The sequence below is a fragment of the Pongo pygmaeus genome, chromosome 15, assembly GCF_028885625.2.
Source record: "Pongo pygmaeus isolate AG05252 chromosome 15, NHGRI_mPonPyg2-v2.0_pri, whole genome shotgun sequence".
Lineage (NCBI taxonomy): Eukaryota > Metazoa > Chordata > Mammalia > Primates > Hominidae > Pongo > Pongo pygmaeus.
The window spans coordinates 65,905,765-65,927,461 of record NC_072388.2 but is presented as its reverse complement, the minus strand read 5'-3'; the positions used below and the strand labels follow the sequence as shown (position 1 = coordinate 65,927,461).

General features: G+C 39.5%; 1 protein-coding gene across 13 annotated transcripts in view; it reads right to left on the bottom strand.

The window, feature by feature from the left end:
- GPHN (gephyrin) overlaps positions 1 to 21,697 on the bottom strand; it is a 682,735-nt gene that overhangs the window by 112,344 nt on the left and 548,694 nt on the right. For all 13 annotated transcript variants that reach the window (XM_054448596.2, XM_063651689.1, XM_063651690.1 and 10 more), the window contains one exon: positions 9,436 to 9,573. In XM_054448596.2, coding sequence (XP_054304571.1) covers positions 9,436 to 9,573 — 138 coding nt within the window. The remainder of the gene's footprint in view (positions 1 to 9,435; positions 9,574 to 21,697) is intronic.

The following is a 21,697-nucleotide window of genomic DNA, read 5'->3' as shown; positions in this document are numbered from 1 at the left end:
TCTAGGCACTTGCTTTATAAGAATCATTTTTACATTGATTTGAGATGCAGTATGCTATAGTGAAGTGAACACCAGACTGGGAGTTAAGGATCCTGGGTTCTAGTTGTTGCAACCATAACTATTTGTCTAACTTTAAGAATATCATTGGGACTCCGTTCCAAGATGGCCTAATAGGAACAGCTCCATTCTGCAGCTCCCAGCATGAACGACGCAGAAGATGGGTGATTTCTGCATTTCCAACTGAGATACCTGGTTCATCTCATTGGGACGGGTTGGACAGTGGGTACGGCCCATGGAGGGCGAGTCAAAGCAGGGCGGGGCATTGCCTCACCTGGGAAACGCAAGGGGTTGGGGGAATTCCCTTTCCTACCCAAGGGAAATCGTGACAGATCATACCTCGAAAAACGGGACATTCCTGCCCAAATACTGTGCTTTTCCCACGGTCTTAGCAACTGGCAGACCAGGAGATTCTCTCCTGTGCCTGGCTTGGCAGGTCCCAAAGCCATGAAGCCTTGCTCACTGCTAGCACAGCAGTCTGAGATCGACCTGCCAGGCTGCAGCCTGGCAGGGGGAGGGGCGTCCACCATTGCTGAGGCTTGAGTAGGTAAACAAAGTGGCCAGGAAGCTCGAACTGGGCGGAGCTCACCACAGCTCAGCAAGGCCTACCGCCTCTATAGACTCCACCTCTGTGGGAAGGGCATAACTGAACAGAAGGCAGGAGAAAATTCTGCAGACTTAAACGTCCCTGTCTGACACCTCTGAAGAGAGCAGTGATTCTACCAGCATGTCATTTGAGCTCTGAGAATGGACAGACTGCCTCATCAAGTGGGTCCCTGACCCCTGTGTAGCCTAACTGAAAGACACCTCCTACTAGGGGCCAGCAGACACCTCATACAGGCAGGTGCCCCTCTGGGATGAAGCTTCCAGAGGAAGCATCAGGCAGCAATATTTGCTGTTATGCAATATTTGCTGTTCTGCAGCCTCTGCTGGTGATACCCAAGGAAACAGGGTCTGGAGTGGACCTCCAGCAAACTCCAACAGATCTGCAGCTGAGCGACCTGACTCCTAGAAGGAAAACTAACAAACAGAAAGGAATAGCATCACCATCAACAAAAAGGACATCCACACCAAAACCCCATCTGTAGGTCACCAACGTCAAAGACCAAAGGTAGATAAAACCACAAAGATGGTGAGAATCCAGAGCAGAAAAGCTGAAAATTCTAAAAACCAGAGTGCCTTTTCTCCTCCAAAGGATCGCAGCTCCTCATCAGCAATGGAACAAAGCTGGATGGAGAATGTCTTTGACAAGTTGACAGAAGTAGGCTTCAGAAGGTCCGTAATAACAAACTTCTCTGAGCTAAAGGAGCATGTTCTAACCCATCACAAGGAAGCTAAAAACCTTGAAAAAAGGTTAGACGAATGGCTAATGAGAATAAACAGTGTAGAGAAGACCTTAAGTGACCTGATGTAGCTAAAAACCAAGGCACAAGAACTTCAGGACGCATGCACTAGCTTCAATAGCAAATTCGATCAAGTGGAAGAAAGGATATCAGTGATTGAAGATCAAATTAATGAAATAAAGTGAGAAGACAAGTTTAGAAAAAAAAGAGTAAAAGAAGCGAACAAAGCCTCCAAGAAATATGGGACTATGTGAAAAGACAAATTCTACATTCGATTGTTCTACCTGAAAGTGATGGGGAGAATGGAACCAGGTTGAAAAACACTCTTTAGGACATTATCAAGGAGAACTTCCCCAACTTAGCAAGGCAGGCCACCATTCAAATTCAGGGAATACAGAGAACACCACAAAGATACTCCTCGAGAAAAACAACCCCAAGACACACAATTGTCAATTTAACCAAGGTTGAAATGAAGGAAAAAACGTTAAGGGCAGCCAGAGAGAAAGGTCAGGTTACCCACAAAGGGAAGCCCATCAGACAAACTGCAGATCTCTCTGCAGAAACCCTAGAAGCCAGAAGAGAGTGGGGGCCAATATTCAACACCCTTAAAGAAAATAATTTGCAACCCAGAATTTCATATCCAGCCAAACTAAGCTTCATAAATGAAGGAGAAATAAAGTCCTTTACAGACAAGCAAATGCTCAGAGATTTTGTCACCACCAGGCCTGTGTTACAAGAGTTCCTAAAGGAAGCACTAAACATGGAAAGGAACAACTGGTACCAGCCACCGCAAAAACCTGCCAAATTGTAAAGACCATCAGTGCGATGAAGAAACTGCATCAATTAATGGGCAAAATAACCAGGTAACATCATAATGACAGGATCAAATCTACACATAACAATATGGACCTTAAATGTAAATAGGCAAATGCCCCAATTAAAAGACACAGACTGGCAAATTGGATAAAGAGTCAAGCCCAATCAATGTGCTGCATTCAGGAGACCCACCTCATGTGCAAAGATACACATAGGCTCAAAATAAAGGGATGGAGGAAGATCTAACAAGCAAATGGAAAGCCAAAAAAAAGCAGGGGTTGCAATCCTAATCTCTGATAAAACAGACTTTAAACCAACAAAGATCAAAAGAGACAAAGAAGGCCATTACATAATGGTAAAGGGATCAATGCAGCAAGAAGAGCTAACTATCCTAAATATATATGCACCCAAGACAGGAGCACCCAGATTCGTAAAGCAAGTCCTTAGAGACCTACAAAGAGTCTTAGACTCCCACACAATAATAATGGGAGACTTTAACACCCCACTGTCAATATTAGATCAATGAGACAGAAGGTTAACAAGGACATCCAGGACTCAAACTCAGCTCTGGACCAAGCAGACCTAATAGACATCTACAGAGCTCTCCACCCCAAATCAACAGAATATACAGTCTTCTCAGCACCACATCACACGTATTCTAAAACTGACAACATAATTGGAAGCAAAGCACTCCTCAGCAAATGTAAAAGAACAGAAATCACAACAAACTGTCTCTCAGACCACAGTGCAATCAAATTAGAACTCAGGATTAAGAAACTCATTCAAAACCGCACAAGCACATGGAAACTGAACAACCTGCTCCTGAATGACTACTGGGTAAATAACAAAATGAAGGCAGAAATAAAGATGTTCTTTGAAACCAATGAGAACGAAGACATGATGTACCAGAATCTCTGGGACACATTTAAAGCAGTGTGTAGAGGGAAACTTATAGCACTAAATGCCCACAAGAGAAAGCAGGAAAGATCTAAAATTGACACCCTAACATCACAATTAAAATAACTAGAGAACGAAGAGCAAACAAATTCAAAAGCTAGCAGAAGGCAAGAAATAACTAAGATCAGAGCACAACCGAAGGGGACAGAGACACGAAAAATCCTTCAAAAAAATCAATGAATCCAGGAGCTGGTTTTTGAAAGGGTCAACAAAATTGATAGACTGCTAGCATGACTAATAAAGAAGAAAAGAGATAAGAATCAAATAGATGCAATAAAAAATGATAAAGGGGATATCACCACTGATCCCACAGAAATACAAATTACCATCAGAGAATACCATAAACACCTCTATGCAAATAAACTAAAAAATCTAGAAGAAATGGATAAATTCTTGAACACATACACCCTCCCAAGACTAAAGCAGGAAGAAGTTGACTCTCTGAATAGACCAATAATAGGCTCTGAAATTGAGACAATAATTGATAGCCTACCAACCAAAAAAAGTCCAGGACCAGATAGATTCATAGCCAAATTCTATGAGAGGTACAAAGAGGAGTTGGTATCATTCCTTCTGAAACTATTCCAATCAATAGAAAAAGAGGGAATCCTCCCTAACTCATTTTATGAGGCTAGCATCATCTTGATACCAAAACCTGGCAGAGACACAACAAAAAAAGAGAATTTTAGACCAATATCCCTGAAGAACATTGATGTGAAAATCCTCAATAAAATACTGGCAAACTGAATCCGGCAGCACATCGAAAAGCTTATCCACCACGATCAAGTCGGCTTCATCCCTGAGATGAAAGGCTGGTTCAACATATGCAAATCAATAAATGTAATCCATCACATAAACAGAGCCAACGACAAAAACCACATGATTATCTCAATAGATGCAGAAAAGGCCTTCAACAAAACTCAACAGCCCTTCATGCTAAAAACTCTCAATAAACTAGGTATTGATGGACTGTATCTCAAAATAATAAGAGCTATTTATGACACCCACAGCCAATATCATACTGAATGGGCAAAAGCTGGAAGCATTCCCTTTGAAAACCAGCACAAGACAAGGATGCCTTCTCTCACCACTCCTATTCAACATGGTGTTGGAAGTTCTGGCCAGGGCAATCAGGCAAAAGAAAGAAATAAAGGGTATTCAATTAGGAAAAGAGGAAGTCAAATTGTCCCTGTTTGCAGATGACATGATTGTATATTTAGAAAACTCCATCATCTCAGCCCAAAATCTCCTTAAGCTGATAAGCAACTTCAGCAAAGTCTCAGGATACAAAATCAATGTGCAAAAATCACAAGCATTCCTATACACCAATAACAGACAAACAGAGAGCCAAATCACGAGTGAACTCCCATTCACAATTGCTACAAAGAGAATAAAATACCTAGGAATCCAACTTACAAGGGATGTGAAGGACCTCTTCAAGGAGAACTACAAATTACTGCTCAATGAAATAAAAGAGGACACAAACAAATGGAAGAATATTCCATGATCATGGATAGGAAGAATCAATATTGTGAAAATGGCCATACTGCCCAAGGTAGTTTATAGATTCAATGCCATCCCCATCAAGCTACCAGTGACTTTCTTCACAGAATTGGAAAAGGCTACTTTAAAGTTCACATGGAACCAAAAAAGAGCCCACATTGCCAAGACAATCCTAAGCAAAAACAACAAAGCTGGAGGCATCACATTACCTGACTTCAAACTACACTGCAAGGCTACAGTAACCAAAACAGCATGGTACTGGTACCAAAGCAGATATATAGACCAATGGAACAGAACAGAGGCCTCAGAAATACCACCACACATCTACAACCATCTGATCTTTGACAATCCTGACAAAAACAAGAAATGGGGAAGGATTCCCTATTTAATAAATGGTGCTGGGAAAACTGGCTAGGCATATGTAGAAAGCTGAAACTGGATCCCTTCCTTACACCTTATACAAAAATTAATTCAAGATGGATTAAAGACTTAAATGTTAGACCTAAAACCATAAAAACCCTAGAAGAAAACCTAGGCAATACCATTCAGGACATAGGCATGGGCAAGGACTTCATGACTAAAGCACAAAAAGCAATGGCAACAAAAGCAAAATTGACAAATGGGATCTAATTAAACTAAAGAGCTTCTGCATGGTAAAAGAAACTACCATCAGAGTGAATAGGCAACCCACAGAACGGGAGAAAATTTTTGCAATCTGCCCATCTGACAAAGGGCTAATATCCAGAATCTACTAAAAGAACTTAAACAAATTTACAAGAAAAAAAACCAAACAACCCCATCAAAAAGTGGGCAAAGGATATGAACAGACACTTCTCAAAAGAAGACATTTATGCAGCCAACAGACACATGAAAAAATGCTCATTTGATCTCAAGTTACCCTCTTACTCTTACTATTATATCCAAAGTGTTTCATGTACTATACGCTCTGAAATTCCCTCATAGAGTTCCCTGTGTCTATGACCTTCACAACAATCACTTTCAGCATTTTCTCTACATGTTAAGTCCTTAGTTTTCTGGGATTATTAATGAACCTTCTTAGACATATAAAAATCATTTTAGAGATGTCACAGCTTCAAATGCATGAATAGATTCAGTTGGTCCTAGATTTTCCTTACAAAACACTGGCTTTCCTTTAAGGGCTTCTGTGATTGTAGGTGTTAGAGTGTTTGCAGAGGCAAAATATTTGTAATTTCATAGAATGTGAAGGCCTTTTGGTTCCCCCAAATACTTTTTCCTACTCAGTGATTAATGAATGATACTAAATAGTTTAGAGGTACATCTAGCTGAAATCAAAACAAACTATAAAGGTTTGCTCATTAAAACGCAAATATACTTGGTAAAGAAAATATTCTAAAGTGTAGTGAGAATGAACTTCTATCTTTTTTTCTAGGCTTTATTTGACTTATGACAATTCAATTTACAGTGATTCACACTTACAGCACTCTGCTTTTTTTATGTCCACGTTATTTATTAGGGCATTTAAAATTAATAATGAACAAATATTTCAGTCAGTTGTCTTACAAAACACGTGAAGAAGGTGCTATGGGAACACGAATGAAGAGTGTTTAACTCAGCTAGGGAAAGGGGGAAGCAGACATCAGGAAAGACTTCATAAAGGAGAAGCATCTTAAGCTTGATCTTAAAGAATATGTGGTAGTTAGGCAGTAGTTAATATGTAGAGAAGTAAGACAAAGTTTTTCCAAGCAAAAACTATATAAGCAAAGGGGCCCGGAGTGGTGGCTTATGCCTGTAATACTAGTACTTTCGGAGGCTGAGGCGAGAGGATCGCTTGAGGCCAAGAGTTCAAGGCCAGCCTGGGAAACATAGTGAGACCTAGTCTCTTAAAAAAAAAAAAAGATATATAAATAAAGGCTTAGAGGTAAGAGAGAATAAGAAGTAAGAATCATCATGTCAGGTTTAGGGAGAAGCAAGGTCTGATGATAAAGAGGTAAGAGAAGAAACAAAAAAATTAGAAGAAATCAGATTATAAAAGGCCTTTCATGACACGTTAAGGAGTTTGAATTTTATCTTGAGTTTATGAAAAAACTGCTGAAGAGTTGCGTGTAGGGAGTGTTAATAACAAATTAGCAAATCCGAACAGATTTGGCATCAAATTGGAGAACGGATTGGGAAGATGTTAACTGGGGGGAGAGGAGCCTCTAACAATTGTCCAGGAAGTTAATAATAAAGACCTAAACTGGGCCAGGTGCAGTGGCTCACTCCTGTGAGCACTTTGGGAGGCCGAGGTGGGTGGATCACCTGAGATCGGGAGTTTGAGACTAGCCTGACCAACATGGAGAAACCCTGTCTCTACTAAAAATACAAAATTAGCTGGGCATAGTGGTGCATGCCTGTAATCCCAGGTACTCAGGAGGCTGAGGCAGGAGAATCACTTGAACCTGGGAGGTGGAGGTTGCCATGAACCGAGATCGTGCCATTGCACTCCAGTCTGGGCAACAAGAGCAAAACTCCGTCTCAGAAAAAAAAAAAAAAAAAAAAAAAAGAAAAAAAAACACCTAAACTAAAACAGTAACAGAGGGAATGCAGAACAAGGGACAGTTTTAAGAGGATGTAGAAAAACAAGTATTGTAGACAAAATAAGTTTAGTATTTGTCATGTTATATTTACTAGCAGCAGATACATAATACATTTAGAATATGAGTTTGGAGCTTGGACAAGCTCTGGGCAATGGTATAGATTTACAATTCACTTTATAAATGGTATCTGAAACTACTAGCCTGCATGATGCCATCTGAAGTCAATGGACAAGATGTGAAAAGGGCCAAAGAAAAAAAACTGTAAAGAAAGCTTTTCAAGGAATTGACAAAGGAAGGCAAGCCTGTAAAGGAGCCAATTAAAGGAGACAAGTACCACATTAATTTACCCATCTCTTCTGCACTAGCCTATGAAATCCACGGGGCAGGAGTTTTATTTTTACTCATCTTTGCAAATACAGGACTTAACATAGTATCTGACATTTACTTGATGTTTATTAAATATTTGTTGAACAAAGTAAATTATGTTTCTACATATGATGGTTTCTAAACACCTAATCAAAGTGCCTAGGGGGTCTAATTACAATACCCTTTTGCACAAAAAATTGAGTTTGATCCAATTCAAAGGTTCAATGCAAACTTCATTATTATTTTTCATCATCATAGGTGGAAACACTTGACAAAAAGTTATCCATCTATGAAGAGTCTGCTCACGTACAAGTGACAACTGATTTGATGAATAAATGAATGGGAAACAAACACATGAAGGGAAAAGCATCTGATAGCATTTTTCTCTGGAGGAAAAATGAAATGGTGATTTCCAACTCTTTTTTTTTAATTAGAATGTCTCTTTAAATGTGACCTGGAATACATGGTGAGATTTTTCTAAGGACTGATGTTAAGGGAAACTCCTCTGAAATTATTAAAAAAAAAACGAGGGATGGTTTATTTATTTTTATAACAGGTAAAGTATTATTAATTTTTTTATAACTTAAGTTTACATTCATATTTTCTGAAAATGTCTTGGTTTCTACTGATACCAATAAATATCTCAACATTCTACCTTTAATAATAAACAAAACTATTCCATTAAAATTGTTCTGAAATCACATAGTTAATTCCTGACTAATCCCCTACTCTAGTGAGTTTTCAAATCTTTCCTTTATTGAGGAGTAAAAGAAAAACAAACGGTTTAAGCCTAATGATATGCATATCTAAAAGAATGTGAACCAAAGATGTAGGATAAGGGCAAACTGTATAATAACAATCCTTGTCTAAGTGGGGACACAGACAAAAGAGCTAAAATCTGGCACCAGTAAGTTAGCTGCCATTATTTTTTATAATTTAATGGTTGAAGAAGAGCACAATTATGTAGTAAAAGGAAGAATGTAAATCTTGAGACCTTAATCCTATTCCTTTTCTGCTATTCTGAGTTTGAGTTTCCTCGACAAAAAAATTAGGGTATTTGTGCTCTCTACTGTTCATTGTAGTTTGAATATTTTATGATTCTATAGTTTTTTATTTATAAAATTAATTCTGTTGTATTGTTTTCTTCTGCATAATAAATCAAGAAACTATATTTTATTCAAATTGCACTAAATACAACTTCTCTTTTTGGTGTTGGGGAGAAACCACAAGCTTTATTGGCTGGAAGTTCTCCTCAGGAGCCTGGTCTTCTGGAACTGGATGCCTAAATACAACTCCTATGCTGAATTTTTAGAAATGGAAGTTGTTAATTAAAAACAAAATACTGGGGAATGCTACCTTTCCGTTGTCTTAGTATCCATGGATAAATTAATATATTTTTTTACATTTTTACATTTAAATACGGGTTTTCCAAACAGAAAAAGACAATTACAAAACATATTAGTTGTCTCCCATTTCTGACAGAAAGGACATCATATAGACTCAGAGTTAACTACTTTTCCTCCCTCAGTGCTGAGAGCCCTTTCTTTAGTTTGCAGTATTGGTATTTTGATGGACAGCAGAAACACAGCTGATTTTCTTCCTTTTTTTTTTTTTTTTAATGAAAAGGCAGTTTCATGGATTTTACTCTGTGTACTGTTAAGGCTGAACCCTTAGCCTTTTTCTTATTGAGTAGAAATAAGAAAAAAAAGAATAATGATAATTGTAATAATGGTTAATAATCTTTCTTTTTCAGGAAAACTGTGCATTAATGTTACATGAATCTTATTTGGAAAAAAATGAAGAAAAGAAAGGGCAATGGTCAAATATAATAGTACCTCGGTAATTGATGATTTCTGTCCCAAGCACCGGAGTCATCTCCAGGACTGTGATAAAGGCTTTGTCCATAGATGTCAGAGGAAAAGGAGACATGCGATGTCTTCTAGCCACCTTGGTGATATCGACAGCACTGTGACCTAAACAGTAAGATAATTAACTAAGAATATGATGCTGTAACACTGACTAAAAAGTGGCAATGACTTATAATATCACAACTCCCAATTTCAAATGTCCCCAGATGAAGATTAGCAGGTGAGAAACTGTTTCTCCTGACTCCAAAATATAGCCTGCTCTGGTGGAACATTAAATCAAGTTAGCAATGTTACATCATGTGTCAAAACTTAGTGAAATTCAATGATGACATTGACTAATCCTTTTTGAGCGCTTCCTATGTGTCAAGGCAGTGTACTAAAGTAACTCATTAATCCTCCTAACAACCTTATGGTGAGGCACCATAATTATCCATATTTATAGGTGAGGAAAGAGAAGCTTAGAGAAATTATGTATCATTTCCTAAATCACAGAGCTAGTAACAGAAGAGCTAAGATTCAAAACTAGGTAATTTTGGCTTCAGAGTTCATGTCCTAAACTACTACACAAAATTTTGAATACTTAACGAACTAGTTAGTAAAATGAAGTTCCCAAACTTCTATTTAGGATATCATAGAAAATTTTCTCTCCTCTGAAAAAAGTTATGAAGAAATATTATTATTTAGCTATCGACTCCACAGGTGACCATATTTAGTCCCAAAGCATTCATATAATCCATACATTAAAACTACTAATTTTATATCTCTAATCTCAACCTCTACCCTCAATTCTACATTTTTATATCATCCAACATGCATTTGGATGTGCAACCAGCAACTCAAACCTAAAATGTCCCAAAACAAACTCTTAATTCCCCATCCTCCTATTCCACCCCTGCAATGACTTATTCTCTTGCAGTTCCCATTTCAGTAAATAGCAACTCCGTTCTTACAGTTATTAAGCCAGAACCTTGCAAGATACTTGATTCTTATCATATATTTAAACTATCTTTGAAATATATCTGGAATCTGATAACTACTCACCACTTTGATTACTACCACAATAGTTGAGACCATCACTGATTTCCTGGGAAACTGAATAGCATCCTAGCTGGCCTCTCTGCTTCTATCCTTGTCATACTACAGTTTATTCTCCACACAACAGTTATGATGATTCTTTGAATCATTGGATTGTGCTAATCTCTGCTCATAGCTCTCTAATGACTTTCCATGTCCCTTACAATAAAATCTCTGCTATGGCCTATAAGGCCCAAAATATTATGGCTCCCATTGTCCTCCTAACATTCCCTCTTTGTTTACTGTGCTCTAGTCATACTGGCTCCTTTCTTTTACTTGATCATGCCAAATTCATCTCTCCTCAGGGTCTTTGTACTTTGTTTCTTCTCCTTGAACGATTCTTCCCCAGATAGTCTCTCATTTCCCCATCTATCCATCACTTCTTTCAGGTATCTGTTCAAATATCACTTCATCAGAGAGAAATTTGTTGAACACTCTCTATGGAATAATACCTACCATCACTCTTTATTTCCCTTACCCTACTTTTCTTTTCTTCATAGCTACATACATACCCATGTACATACATAATATGGATATTCATAACCATATATATAATATGTAAATATAAATATATATAGTTATATTTGTTTATAGTCTTCCTCTTCTCAATAGAACATAAAACTTCATGAGAGTAGCAACTTTGTCTTGTTTACTGTTTTTGTCCCCAATACTCAGAACAGTATCTGGCACATATTAGCAAACAAAAAAAAGTATTTGTTGAATTAATAAATGCATAATTTAATGACAAGAAGGAACTTCTTGGAGTGTTATATCTTCATATATAAATAACTTGGACTTTTCCTTGGAGCCATATAAGTCTACATCCCAAAGAGTTAACAGAAAGTACTAACTGCAAATACTGCTGCTTAGCTCTCCTACCTGCTATCCACAATCCCCTTCTTAAGCAGCTAGGAGTGGCCGTATGATATAATTCTGGCCAGTCAGGGGTAGGAATAAGTCCCTGGGGCAGGCTTCCTCTTACAAATCAAAAGATGAAGATATGAAGCTTTCAGAGGAAAAAGCTTTTGCCCATCTACCGTTTTTTCTACCTGGAACATGGCTGGAACTGGGAGCTGGGCTGACACTGGAGACTGGGAGGTGCCGTAGCCACTTCTGAACTATGAAGATGCAAACCCATGCAGTAAGTATAGAAAGGTAAAAAGAAAAAAGAGTCCAAGTCCCTGATGACAATGTAGAGCTGCTGTAAAAACCCTAGACTGCGTGGCTCCAGACTTAGACATGTGAAATACATAAGCTCCCATCTCTTTAAAACACTATATAATGATTATATGTATCCTTCATAAGATTGTGAGTTTCTGGCCATTGCAACTTATTTAAATTTAGCACTTCTACTCCAGTCCCAGTGGCTGCTCCAGACATGTTCAATGAATTGACTTAAAGGCACTACCCCAAAGGGTTTTCATTCTAAGACTAATGACATTGTCATAGGCACCTAAGAAAAATATATACAAAGTTGCTTATACTATTAATATGTGATTTCTTCTCATGGTCAATCAAAATCGCAAAATTTTCAAAGTTTGAAAAACCTTAGAGATTATTTAGCGCTACATAGAATTTTCTATTCAAATTGCGGGTGAACACTTAAAAAAGGATGGAAATACAAACTTATTTATAACTCATTTTCATTGAGGTCTTGACCTACTCATTCAAATATAAAAAAATCATTGTCACAACCAGTATAACTAGGCAGAATGATATTGCTGCTTCTGCATTTTATTCAGCTTTACAGGTCTCAGATCATATCTTTTTTTTTGTGATAGGCTGCACTTTATGGTGCAAACTGGATATAATCTTACAAAAGTTGTCTTAAAAATATGTTTAGTTTCTGAGAAGAAAATTCTACTTCTTAGTTATATAGGTTTTATCTGTTGAATATGTTTTGTAATAGGCATTTTCTTATTAAACAGCAAGTTTGATGATCAGTGATACACATACCCATTCAACAAATATTTACTGAGTGCACTTTATGAACCAGGAACAGTTAGGGACTTGGGATACTGACAGTAAAATATACTCTGCCATGAAGAATATAACAGTCCAGCAGAAAGGAAAGAAAAAGAAAGAGAAAGAGAACAAGAAAGAAGGAAGGAAGGAAGAAAGGAAGGAAGAAAGAAAAAGAGGGTAGTAAACCACCTGATGGTTCTGTTAAGTTTTATTTTATTTTTTATTTTATTTTATGTTCCAGGATACATGTGCAGGATGTGCAGGTTTGTTACATAGGTAAACTTGTGCCATGGTGGTTTGCTGCATGGACCAACCCACTACCTAGGTATTAGGCCGAGCTATTCTTTCTGATACTCTCCTTCCCTGCAACCCTCTGACAGGACCCAGTGTGTGCTGCTGTCCCCCCATATGCCCATGTGTTCTCGTCATTCAACTCCCACTTTAAGTGAGAACATGCAGTGTTTGGTTTTCTGTTCCTGTGTTAGTTTACTGAGGATAATGGCTTCCAGCTCCCTCCCTGTCCCTGCAAAGGACATGATCTCATTCCTTTTTATGGCTGCATAGCATTCCATGGTGTATAGGTGAGAGGTGACAACATGTTAGCAGCCCCTGCTCGCTCTCCGCGCCTCCTTGGCCTCGTGTCCACTCTGGCTGCACTTGAGCCCTTCAGCCTGCTGCTGCACTGTGGGAGCCCCTCTCTGGGCTGGCCGAGGCCAGAGCCAGCTCCCTCTGCTTGCGGGGAGGTGTGGAAGGAGAGGCGCGAGTGGGAACTGGGGCTGCATGCGGCACCCGTGGGCCAGCACGAGTTCTGGGTGGGCGTGGGCACAGCGGCCCCGCAGTGAGGGGCTTAGCACCCAGGCTAGCAGCTGCGGAGGGTGTGCTAGGTCCCCCAGCATTGCCGGCCCGCCAGCGCCATGCTCGAATTCTGGCTGGGCCTCAGCCGCCTCCATGCAGGGCAGGGCTCCGGACCTGCAGCCCGCCATGCCTGAGCGACCCCCCACCCCAACTGTGGGCTCTCGCTAAGACAGGTGCTGCTCCCTGCTCCACAGCGCCCAGTCCCATCAACTGCCCAAGGGCTGAGTGCGGGCACATGGCGCGGGTCTGGCGGGTAGCTCCGCCCAGGGCCCTGGCATGTGATCCACTAGGTGAAGCCAGCTGGGCTCCTGAGTCTGGTGGGGACTTGGAGAACTTTTATGTTTAGCTGGAGGATTGTATATGCACCAATCAGCAATCTGTGTCTAGCTCGGGGTTTGTGGATGCACCAATCAGCGCTCTGTATCTAGCTAATCTGGTGGGGACTTAGAGAACTTTTATGTCTGGCTAGGGGATTGTAAATGCACCAGTCAGCATTCTGTGTCTAGCTAAAGGATTATAAACACACCAATCAACACTCTGTGTCTAGCTCAAGGTTTATAAATGCACCAATCAGTGCTCTGTGTCTTGCTCAAGGTTTGTAAATGCACCAATCAGTGCTCTGTATCTAGCTAATCTAGTGGGGACTTGGAGAACTTTTGTGTCTAGCTAAAGGATTGTAAATGCACCAATCAGCACTCTGTGTCAAACTCAAGGTTTGTAAACGCACCAATTAGCACCCTGTCAAAACGGACCAATCAGCTCTCTGTAAAATGGGCCAATCAGCAGGATGTGGGTGGGGTCAGACAAGGGAATAAAAGCAGGCTACCCAAGCCGGCAGAGGCAACCTGCTCCGGTACCCTTCCATGATGTGGAAGCTTTGTTCTTTCACTCTTTGCAATAAATCTTGCTGCTGCTCACTCTTTGGGTCCGCGCTGCCTTTAAGAGCTGTAACACTCACGGTGAAGGTCTGCAGCTTCACTCCTGAAGCCAGCAAGACCACGAACCCACCAGAAGGAATGAACAAGTCCAGATGCGCCACCTTTAAGAGCTGTAACACTCACTGTGAAGGTCTGCAGCTTCACTCCTGAAGTCAGTGAGACCACGAATCCACCAGAAGGAAGAAATTCTGGACACATCTGAACATCTGAAGGAACAAACTCCGGACACACCATCTTTAAGAACTGTAACACTTGCCGCGAGGGTCCGTGGCTTCATTCTTGAAGTCAGCGAGACCAAGCACTCACCAATTCTGCACACATAGGTACCACATTTTCTTTATCCAGTCTATCATTGATAGGTGTTTGGGTTGATTCCACGTCTCTGTTATTGTGAATAAATGCTGCAATGGGCATACGCATGCATGTATCTTTATAAAGGAATGATTTATGTTCCTTTGGGTATATACCCAGTAATGGGATTGCTGGATCAAATGGTATTTCTAGTTCTAGGTCTTTGAGGAATCACCACACTGTCTTCCACAATGGTTGAACTACCAACAGTGTAAAAGAGTTCCCATTTCTCCACAGCCTTGCCAGCATCTGTTGTTTCTTGACTTTTTAATAATTGCCATTCTGACTGGCCTGAGATGGTATCTCATTGTGTTTTTGATTTGCATTTCTCTAATGATCAGTGATGTTGAGCTTTTTTCCATATGTTTGTTGGCTGCATGTATATCTTCTTTTGAGAAGTGTCTGTACATATCCTTTGCCCACTTTTAAATGGGTTTTTTTTTCTTGTAGATTCTGGATATTAGACCTTTGTCTGATGGATAGATTGCAATAATTTTCTCCAATTTTGTAGTTTGTCTCTTCACTCTGACAGTTTCTTTTGCTGTGCAGAAGCTCTTTAATTAGATCCCATTTGTCAATTTTTGCTTTTGTTGCAATTGCTTTTGACGTTTTTGTCATGAAATCTTTGTCTGTATCTATGTCCTGAATGGTATTGCCTAGATTTTCTTCTAGGATTTTTATAGTTTTGGGTTTTACATTTAAATCTTTAATCCATCTTGACTTAACTTTTGTATAAGGTGTAAGGAAAGGGTCCAGTTTCAATTTTCTGCATATGGCTAGCCAGTTCTCCCAGCACCATTTATTAAATAGCAAATCCTTTCCCCATTGCTTTTGTCAGGTTTGTTGAAGATAACATGGCTGTAGATGTGCAGTCTTAGTTTTGAGTTCTATATTCTGTTCCACTGGTCTATGTGTCTGTTTTTGTACTACTACCCTCTATTTTGGTTACTATAGCCTTGTAGTTGAGTTTGAAGTCGGATATGTGATGCCTTCAGCTTTGTTCTTTTTGCTTAGGATTGTCTTCATTATATAGGCTATTTTTTGGTTCCATATGAACTTTAAAGTAGTTTTTTCTAATTCTGTGAAAAATGTCAAGGGTAGTTTAATGGGAATAGCACTGAATCTATAAATTACTCTGGGCAGTATGGCCATTTTCGTGATATTGATTCTTCCCATCCATGAGCGTGGAATGTTTTTCCATTTGTTTGTGTGCTTCCTGATTTCCTTGAGCAGCAGTTTGTAGTTCTCCTTGAAGAGGTCCTTCACTTCCCTTGTTAGCTGTATTCCTAGGTATTTTTTCTCTTTTTAGTGACTTTGAAAGGGAATTAATTCATGATTTGGCTTTCTGCTTGTCTACTGCTGGTGTATAGGAATGCTTGTGATTTTTGCACATTGATTTTGTACTTTGCTGAAGGTGCTTATCAGCTTAAGAAGCTTTGGGGCTGAGATGATGGGGTTTTCAGATATAGGAGTATGTCATCTGCAAACAGATGGCTTGACTTTCTCTCTTCCTATCTGAATACCCTTTATTTCTTTCTCCTGCCTGATTGCCCTGGCCAGAATTTCCAATTCTATGTTGAATAGGAGTGGTGAGAGAAGCCATCCTTGTCTTGTGCCGATTTTCAAGGGGAATGCTTTGAGCTTTTTCCCATTCAGTATGATATTGGCTGTGGGTTTGTCATAAATTGCTCTTATATTTTGAGGTATGTTTCAACAATACCTAGTTTATTGAAAATTTTTAACATGAAGGGAAGTTGAATTTTATCAAAGGCGTTTTCTGCATCTATTGAGATAATCATGTGTTTTTTGTCTTTAGTTCTGCTTATGTGATAAATCATGTTTATTGATTTGCATATGTTGAACCAGCCTTGCATCTTGGGGATGAAGCTGTCTTGATCATGCGGATAAGCTTTTTGATGTGCTGCTGGATTCGGTTTGTCAGTATTTTATTGAGGATTTTTGCATCAATGGTCATCAGGGATATTGGCCTGAAGTTTTCTTTTTTTGTTGTATCTCTGCCAGGTTTTGATATCAGGATGATGCTGGCCTCATAAAATGAGTCAGAGAGGAGTCCCTCCTTTTCAGTTGTTTAGAATAGTTTCAGAAGAAATGGTACCAGCTCCTCTTTGTACCTCTCGTAGAATTTGGCTGTGAATCCATCTGGTCCTGGGCTTTTTTTGGTTGGTAGGCTATTAATTACTGCCACAATTTCAGAACTTGTTATTGTCTATTCAGAGATTCAACTTCTTCCTGGTTCAGTCTTGTGAGGGAGTGTCTGTCTAGGAATTTATCCATTTCTTCTAGATTTTCTAGTTTATTTGCATAGAGGTGTTTATAGTATTCTCTGATGGTTGTTCATATTTCTGTGGGGTCAGTGGTGATATCCCCTTTATCATTTTTTATTGTGTCTATTTGATTCTTCTCTCTTTCCTTTATTAGTCTAGCTAGTAGTCTATTTTATTTTTTTCAAAAAAAAAACAGCTCCTAGATTCATTGATTTTTTTAAGGTTTTTCGTGTCTCTATCTCTTTCAGTTCTGCTCTGATCTTGGTTATTTCTTGTCTTCTGCTAGCTTTGGCCTTTTTTTTTTTGCTTTTGGTTCTCTAGTTCTTTTAATTTTGATATTAGGACGTCAATTTGAGATCTTTTAACTTTCTGATGTGGGCATTTAGTGCTATAACTTTCCCTCTTAACACTGCTTTGGCTGCGTCCCAGAGGTTCTGGCATAATGTCTCTTTATTCTCATTGGTTTCAAAGAACTTGATTTCTGCCTTGATTTCGTTATTTATCCAGGAGTCATTCAGGGACAGGTTGCTTAATTTCCATGTAGTTGTGTGGTTTTGAGTGAGTTTCTTAACTTTGAGTTCTAATTTTATTGCACTGTGGTCTGAGAGATTGTTTCTTCTGATTTCAGTTGTTTGGCATTTGCTAGGAGTGTTTTACTTCCAATTATGCAATCTTTTTAGGAGTAAGTGCCATATGGCACAAAGAAGAATATATATTCTGTTGTTTTTGGGTGGAGGGTTCTGTAGATATCTGTTAGGTCCACTTGGTCCAGAGTAGAGTTTGGGTCCTGAATATCTTTGTTAATTTTCTGTCTCTGTGATCTAATACTGACAGTGCAGTATTGAAGCCTCCCACTATTATTGTGTGGGAGTCTAAGTCTCTTTGTAGGTCTCTAAGAACTTGTTCTATGAATCTAGGTCCTCCTGTATATTCAGGATAGTTAGCACTTCTTGTTGAATTGAGCCCTTTACCATTATGTAATACCCTTGTCTTTTTTATCTTTTTTTTTGGTTTAATGTCTGTTTTGTAAGACTTTAACACTAGGATTGCAGCCCCTGGTTTTCTCTGCTATTTGCTTGGTAAAATTTCCTCCATCCCTTTATTTTGAGCCTATGTGTGTCTTTGCACATGAGATGGGTCTCTTTAATACAGCACACTGATGGGTCTTGACTCTTTATCCAGCTTGCCGTTCTGTGTCTTTCAACTGGGGGCATTTAGCTCATTTACATTTAAGGTGAATGTATGTGTGAATTTGATCCTGTCATCATGATGCTAGCTGGTTATTTTGCAGACTTGTTGATGTAGTTGCTTCGAAGTGTCATTGGTCTGTGTACTTTAGTGTGTGTTTGTAGTGGCAGGTATTGGTTTTTTCTTTCCATATTTAGTGCTTCTCTCAGGAGCTCCTGCAAGGCAGGCCTGGTGGTGACAAATTCCCTCAGTATTTGCTTTTCTGAAAAGGATTTTATTTTTCCTTCACTTTACGAAGTTTAGTTTGGCTGGTTATGAAATTCTGGGTTGCAAATTCTTTCCTTTAAGGATACTGAATATTGGCCTCCAATCTCTTCTGGCTTGTAGGGTTTCTGCTGAGAGGCCCACTGTTAGTCTGATGGGCTTCCCTTTATAGGTAACCTGGCCTTTTTCTCTGGCTGCCCTTAATACTTTTCCTTCATTTTTACTTTGGAGAATCTGATGATTATGTGTCTTGGGGATGACCTTTCTTCTCATGGAGTATCTTACTGTGGTTCTCTGGATTTCCTGAATTTGAATGTTGGCCTATCTTGCTAGGTTGGAGAAGTTCTGGATGATATCCTGATGTATGTTTTCCAACTTGGTTCCATTCTCCCATCTCTTTCAGGTACCCCAATGAGTTGTAGGTTTGGTCTTTTTACATAATCCCATAGTTCTCAGAGGTTTTGTTCATTCCTTTTCATTCTTTTTTCTCTAATCTTGTCTGCCTGTCTTATTTCAGCAAGATAGTCTTCAAGCTCCGAAATTCTTTCCTTCCTTTGGTCTATCCAGCTATTGATACTTGTGGTTGTATTATGAAGTTCTTGTGTTGTGTTTTTCAGCTCCATCAGGTTATTTATTTTCCTCTCTAAACTGGCAGACTGGAGCTGCAGTGATGGCAGCCGTCTCTACCCGCAGGAGCTCAGTTGTCTTGAGAGCAGGCAGTTGCAGTGATGGCAGCCACTCCTCCCACTGGGAGCTCAGTCATCTTTGGCAGCAGGCAGCTGTAGTGATGGCAGCTGCCCCTTCCCCTAGGAACTTGGTTGTCTTAGGCAGTCTCCATCTGAGCGGCTGCCAAGAATCTGCACAGTTCTGTGCTTGGGAAACAAGGCCTGGGTGGTGTGGACTTATGAGGGGATCTCCTGATCTGTGGGTTGCACAGATCCATGGAAAAAGCATGGTTCCCCAGGCAGGGTAGCACCATCACTCACTACTTCCCTTGGCTGGGAGTGGGAGTTCCCCTTCCCCTGTGTGGATCCTGGGTTGCCTGTCACTCCACTCTACTTTTCCTCACTTACCATGGGTTGCACCAACTGCCTGGTCAGTCCTAATGAGAGAACCTGGATACCTCAGTTGCTGGCATAGGATTTACTTGCTGTTTTCATTCTTCTACGTGGGAGCCTCCAACTGTAGCTGTTTTTAGTTGGTCATCTTGGCCCCTCCTTGTTTTCTTTTTTTTTCTTGTTGTTTGGAAATTGCAGTATGGTTATCTACTGGCAGGAATAATCTCTTCCATCACTAAAGTAATGTTATACCTTGTTTATATTTGTCTTCTGGTATCTATCACTCTCCATCTGATGCTATAGATATTTAAATATTGGCCTTACCTCTGCTAGTAGATGGTAAACTCATTAAAGACAGAGCCTATGTCTTATTAATCTTTGTATTCTCTGTCACTTTTAGAATAGTGCCTTCCTTACACTTACAGTAGATACTCAGTAAATACTTGGGGTATTTAATGAATGGCAAATCTTTTAAACAAAGTCCAAAGTTGGGAAGCAAAAAGTAAAGCAGTGCTTTCTGCTGTCGTTTTACTTCTCTAAGCCACTGAATATTTATAAAGTCTTTGTCACAAAGTGATTACCTCACCGGAAAAATAATTCGTACTTTTTTATAGACCTATAGTATAAACATTTTATTTAAAATTTATTTTTAATTGGCAAAAATTTTATATATGCATGGTGTATACCATGATGTTTTGAGATATGCATACATTGTGGAATAACTTAATTGAAGAAATTAACATACTTTGGTGCTATTGGATTAATACTGGTCCTTGGTTAAACTATTTGCATGTTCACACAAGGACCTTTGGATATATAACAAATTAACTAAAAGGAATGTCTCAAAGGAGGAGTATTGTAATTCTCTAGCACATCAGCAGGTAGGGTTGTGTGTGCATGCATGTGTGTGCATGCATGTGTGTGTTTTCAACAAATATTAATTAAGCACCTTTTTATGTGCCACAAGGTTTCTTCCCACTCAAGACTCACCCCAAATTATACAGTAATTAGCGACTTCACCAATAAAAAACCTACTTCAGCCGGGTGTGGTGGCTCACGCCTTTAATCCCAGCACTTTGGGAAGCTGAGGTGGGCGGATCACGAGGTCAAGCGATCAAGACCATCCTGGCCAACATGGTGAAACCCCATCTCTACTAAAAATGCAAAAATTAGCTGGGCATGGTGGCGCATGCCTGTAGTCCCAGCTACTCGGGAGGCTGAGGCAGGAGAATTGCTTGAACCCAGGAGGCGGAGGTTGCAGTGAGCTGAGATCACACCCCTGCACTCCAGCCTGGCAACAGAGTGAGACTCTGTCTCAAAAAAAAAAAAAGTTGTCACAGACTTCTCTTATTTTGTAAATTACAAACCCAAAGCACTTCTTACTGTCTTGGGCCATTAGAAAACATCCTGGCTAACACGGTGAAACCCCGTCTCTACTAAAAATACAAAAAGATTAGCCGGGTGTGGTGGTGGGTGCCTGTAGTCCCAGCTACTCCAGAGGCTGAGGCAGGAGAAAGGCGTGAACCCGGGAGGTGGGGCTTACAGTGAGCCGAGATGGTGCCATTGCACTCCAGCCTGGGTGATACAGTGAGACTCTCTCTCTCAAAAAAAAAAAAAAAACAAAAACAAACAAAAAACTTAATCAGCAGGAAAAAGGTCCAAAAAATGTTGATTGTTTCTCTTGTTGATTGTGACTGTAGAACAGAAGTTTGATAGAAGAGAAAAAAAATTGAGAAAAAAAGTATGCACTTTTTCCTCTTGAAGGCCCCAGTGAGTTATCACCTAGCGGCCAGTAGCCCATAAAACCCATTTAGGCAGAAATAGGAAAGGGAGGAATGAAACATTTTAAAAAAGGTAAGAAGGTTATAATGAAAAATAAGTTTTATTTTTGGATAGAAAAAATAGTTTCCTACTAAGCAAAACTATTTCATGGCCACAAATATATTCTGATAGCTACCTTACAAATGATTACTAATGGTCACTAAGAGAATCTGCAAGGGCATTAGCTTTATTAAACTCATATGTATTACAAAACATGTGAAAATACATGTCCCACTGAGAAGATCATAGCGTTCAAGGGAATACTCACTTTAATTTACAATAGTAAAATTACCTGGTGATATGGTGATATCACTGTTACTGTTAATTTGCAGGTAGACTAGCTTGTTTGGTAAAAGTAAACTACAAGGTACTTTAGGATATAGGATTTTTATTTGAGAGTTGGGGCAGAGGTAGGGGAGGGAGTCTAGAC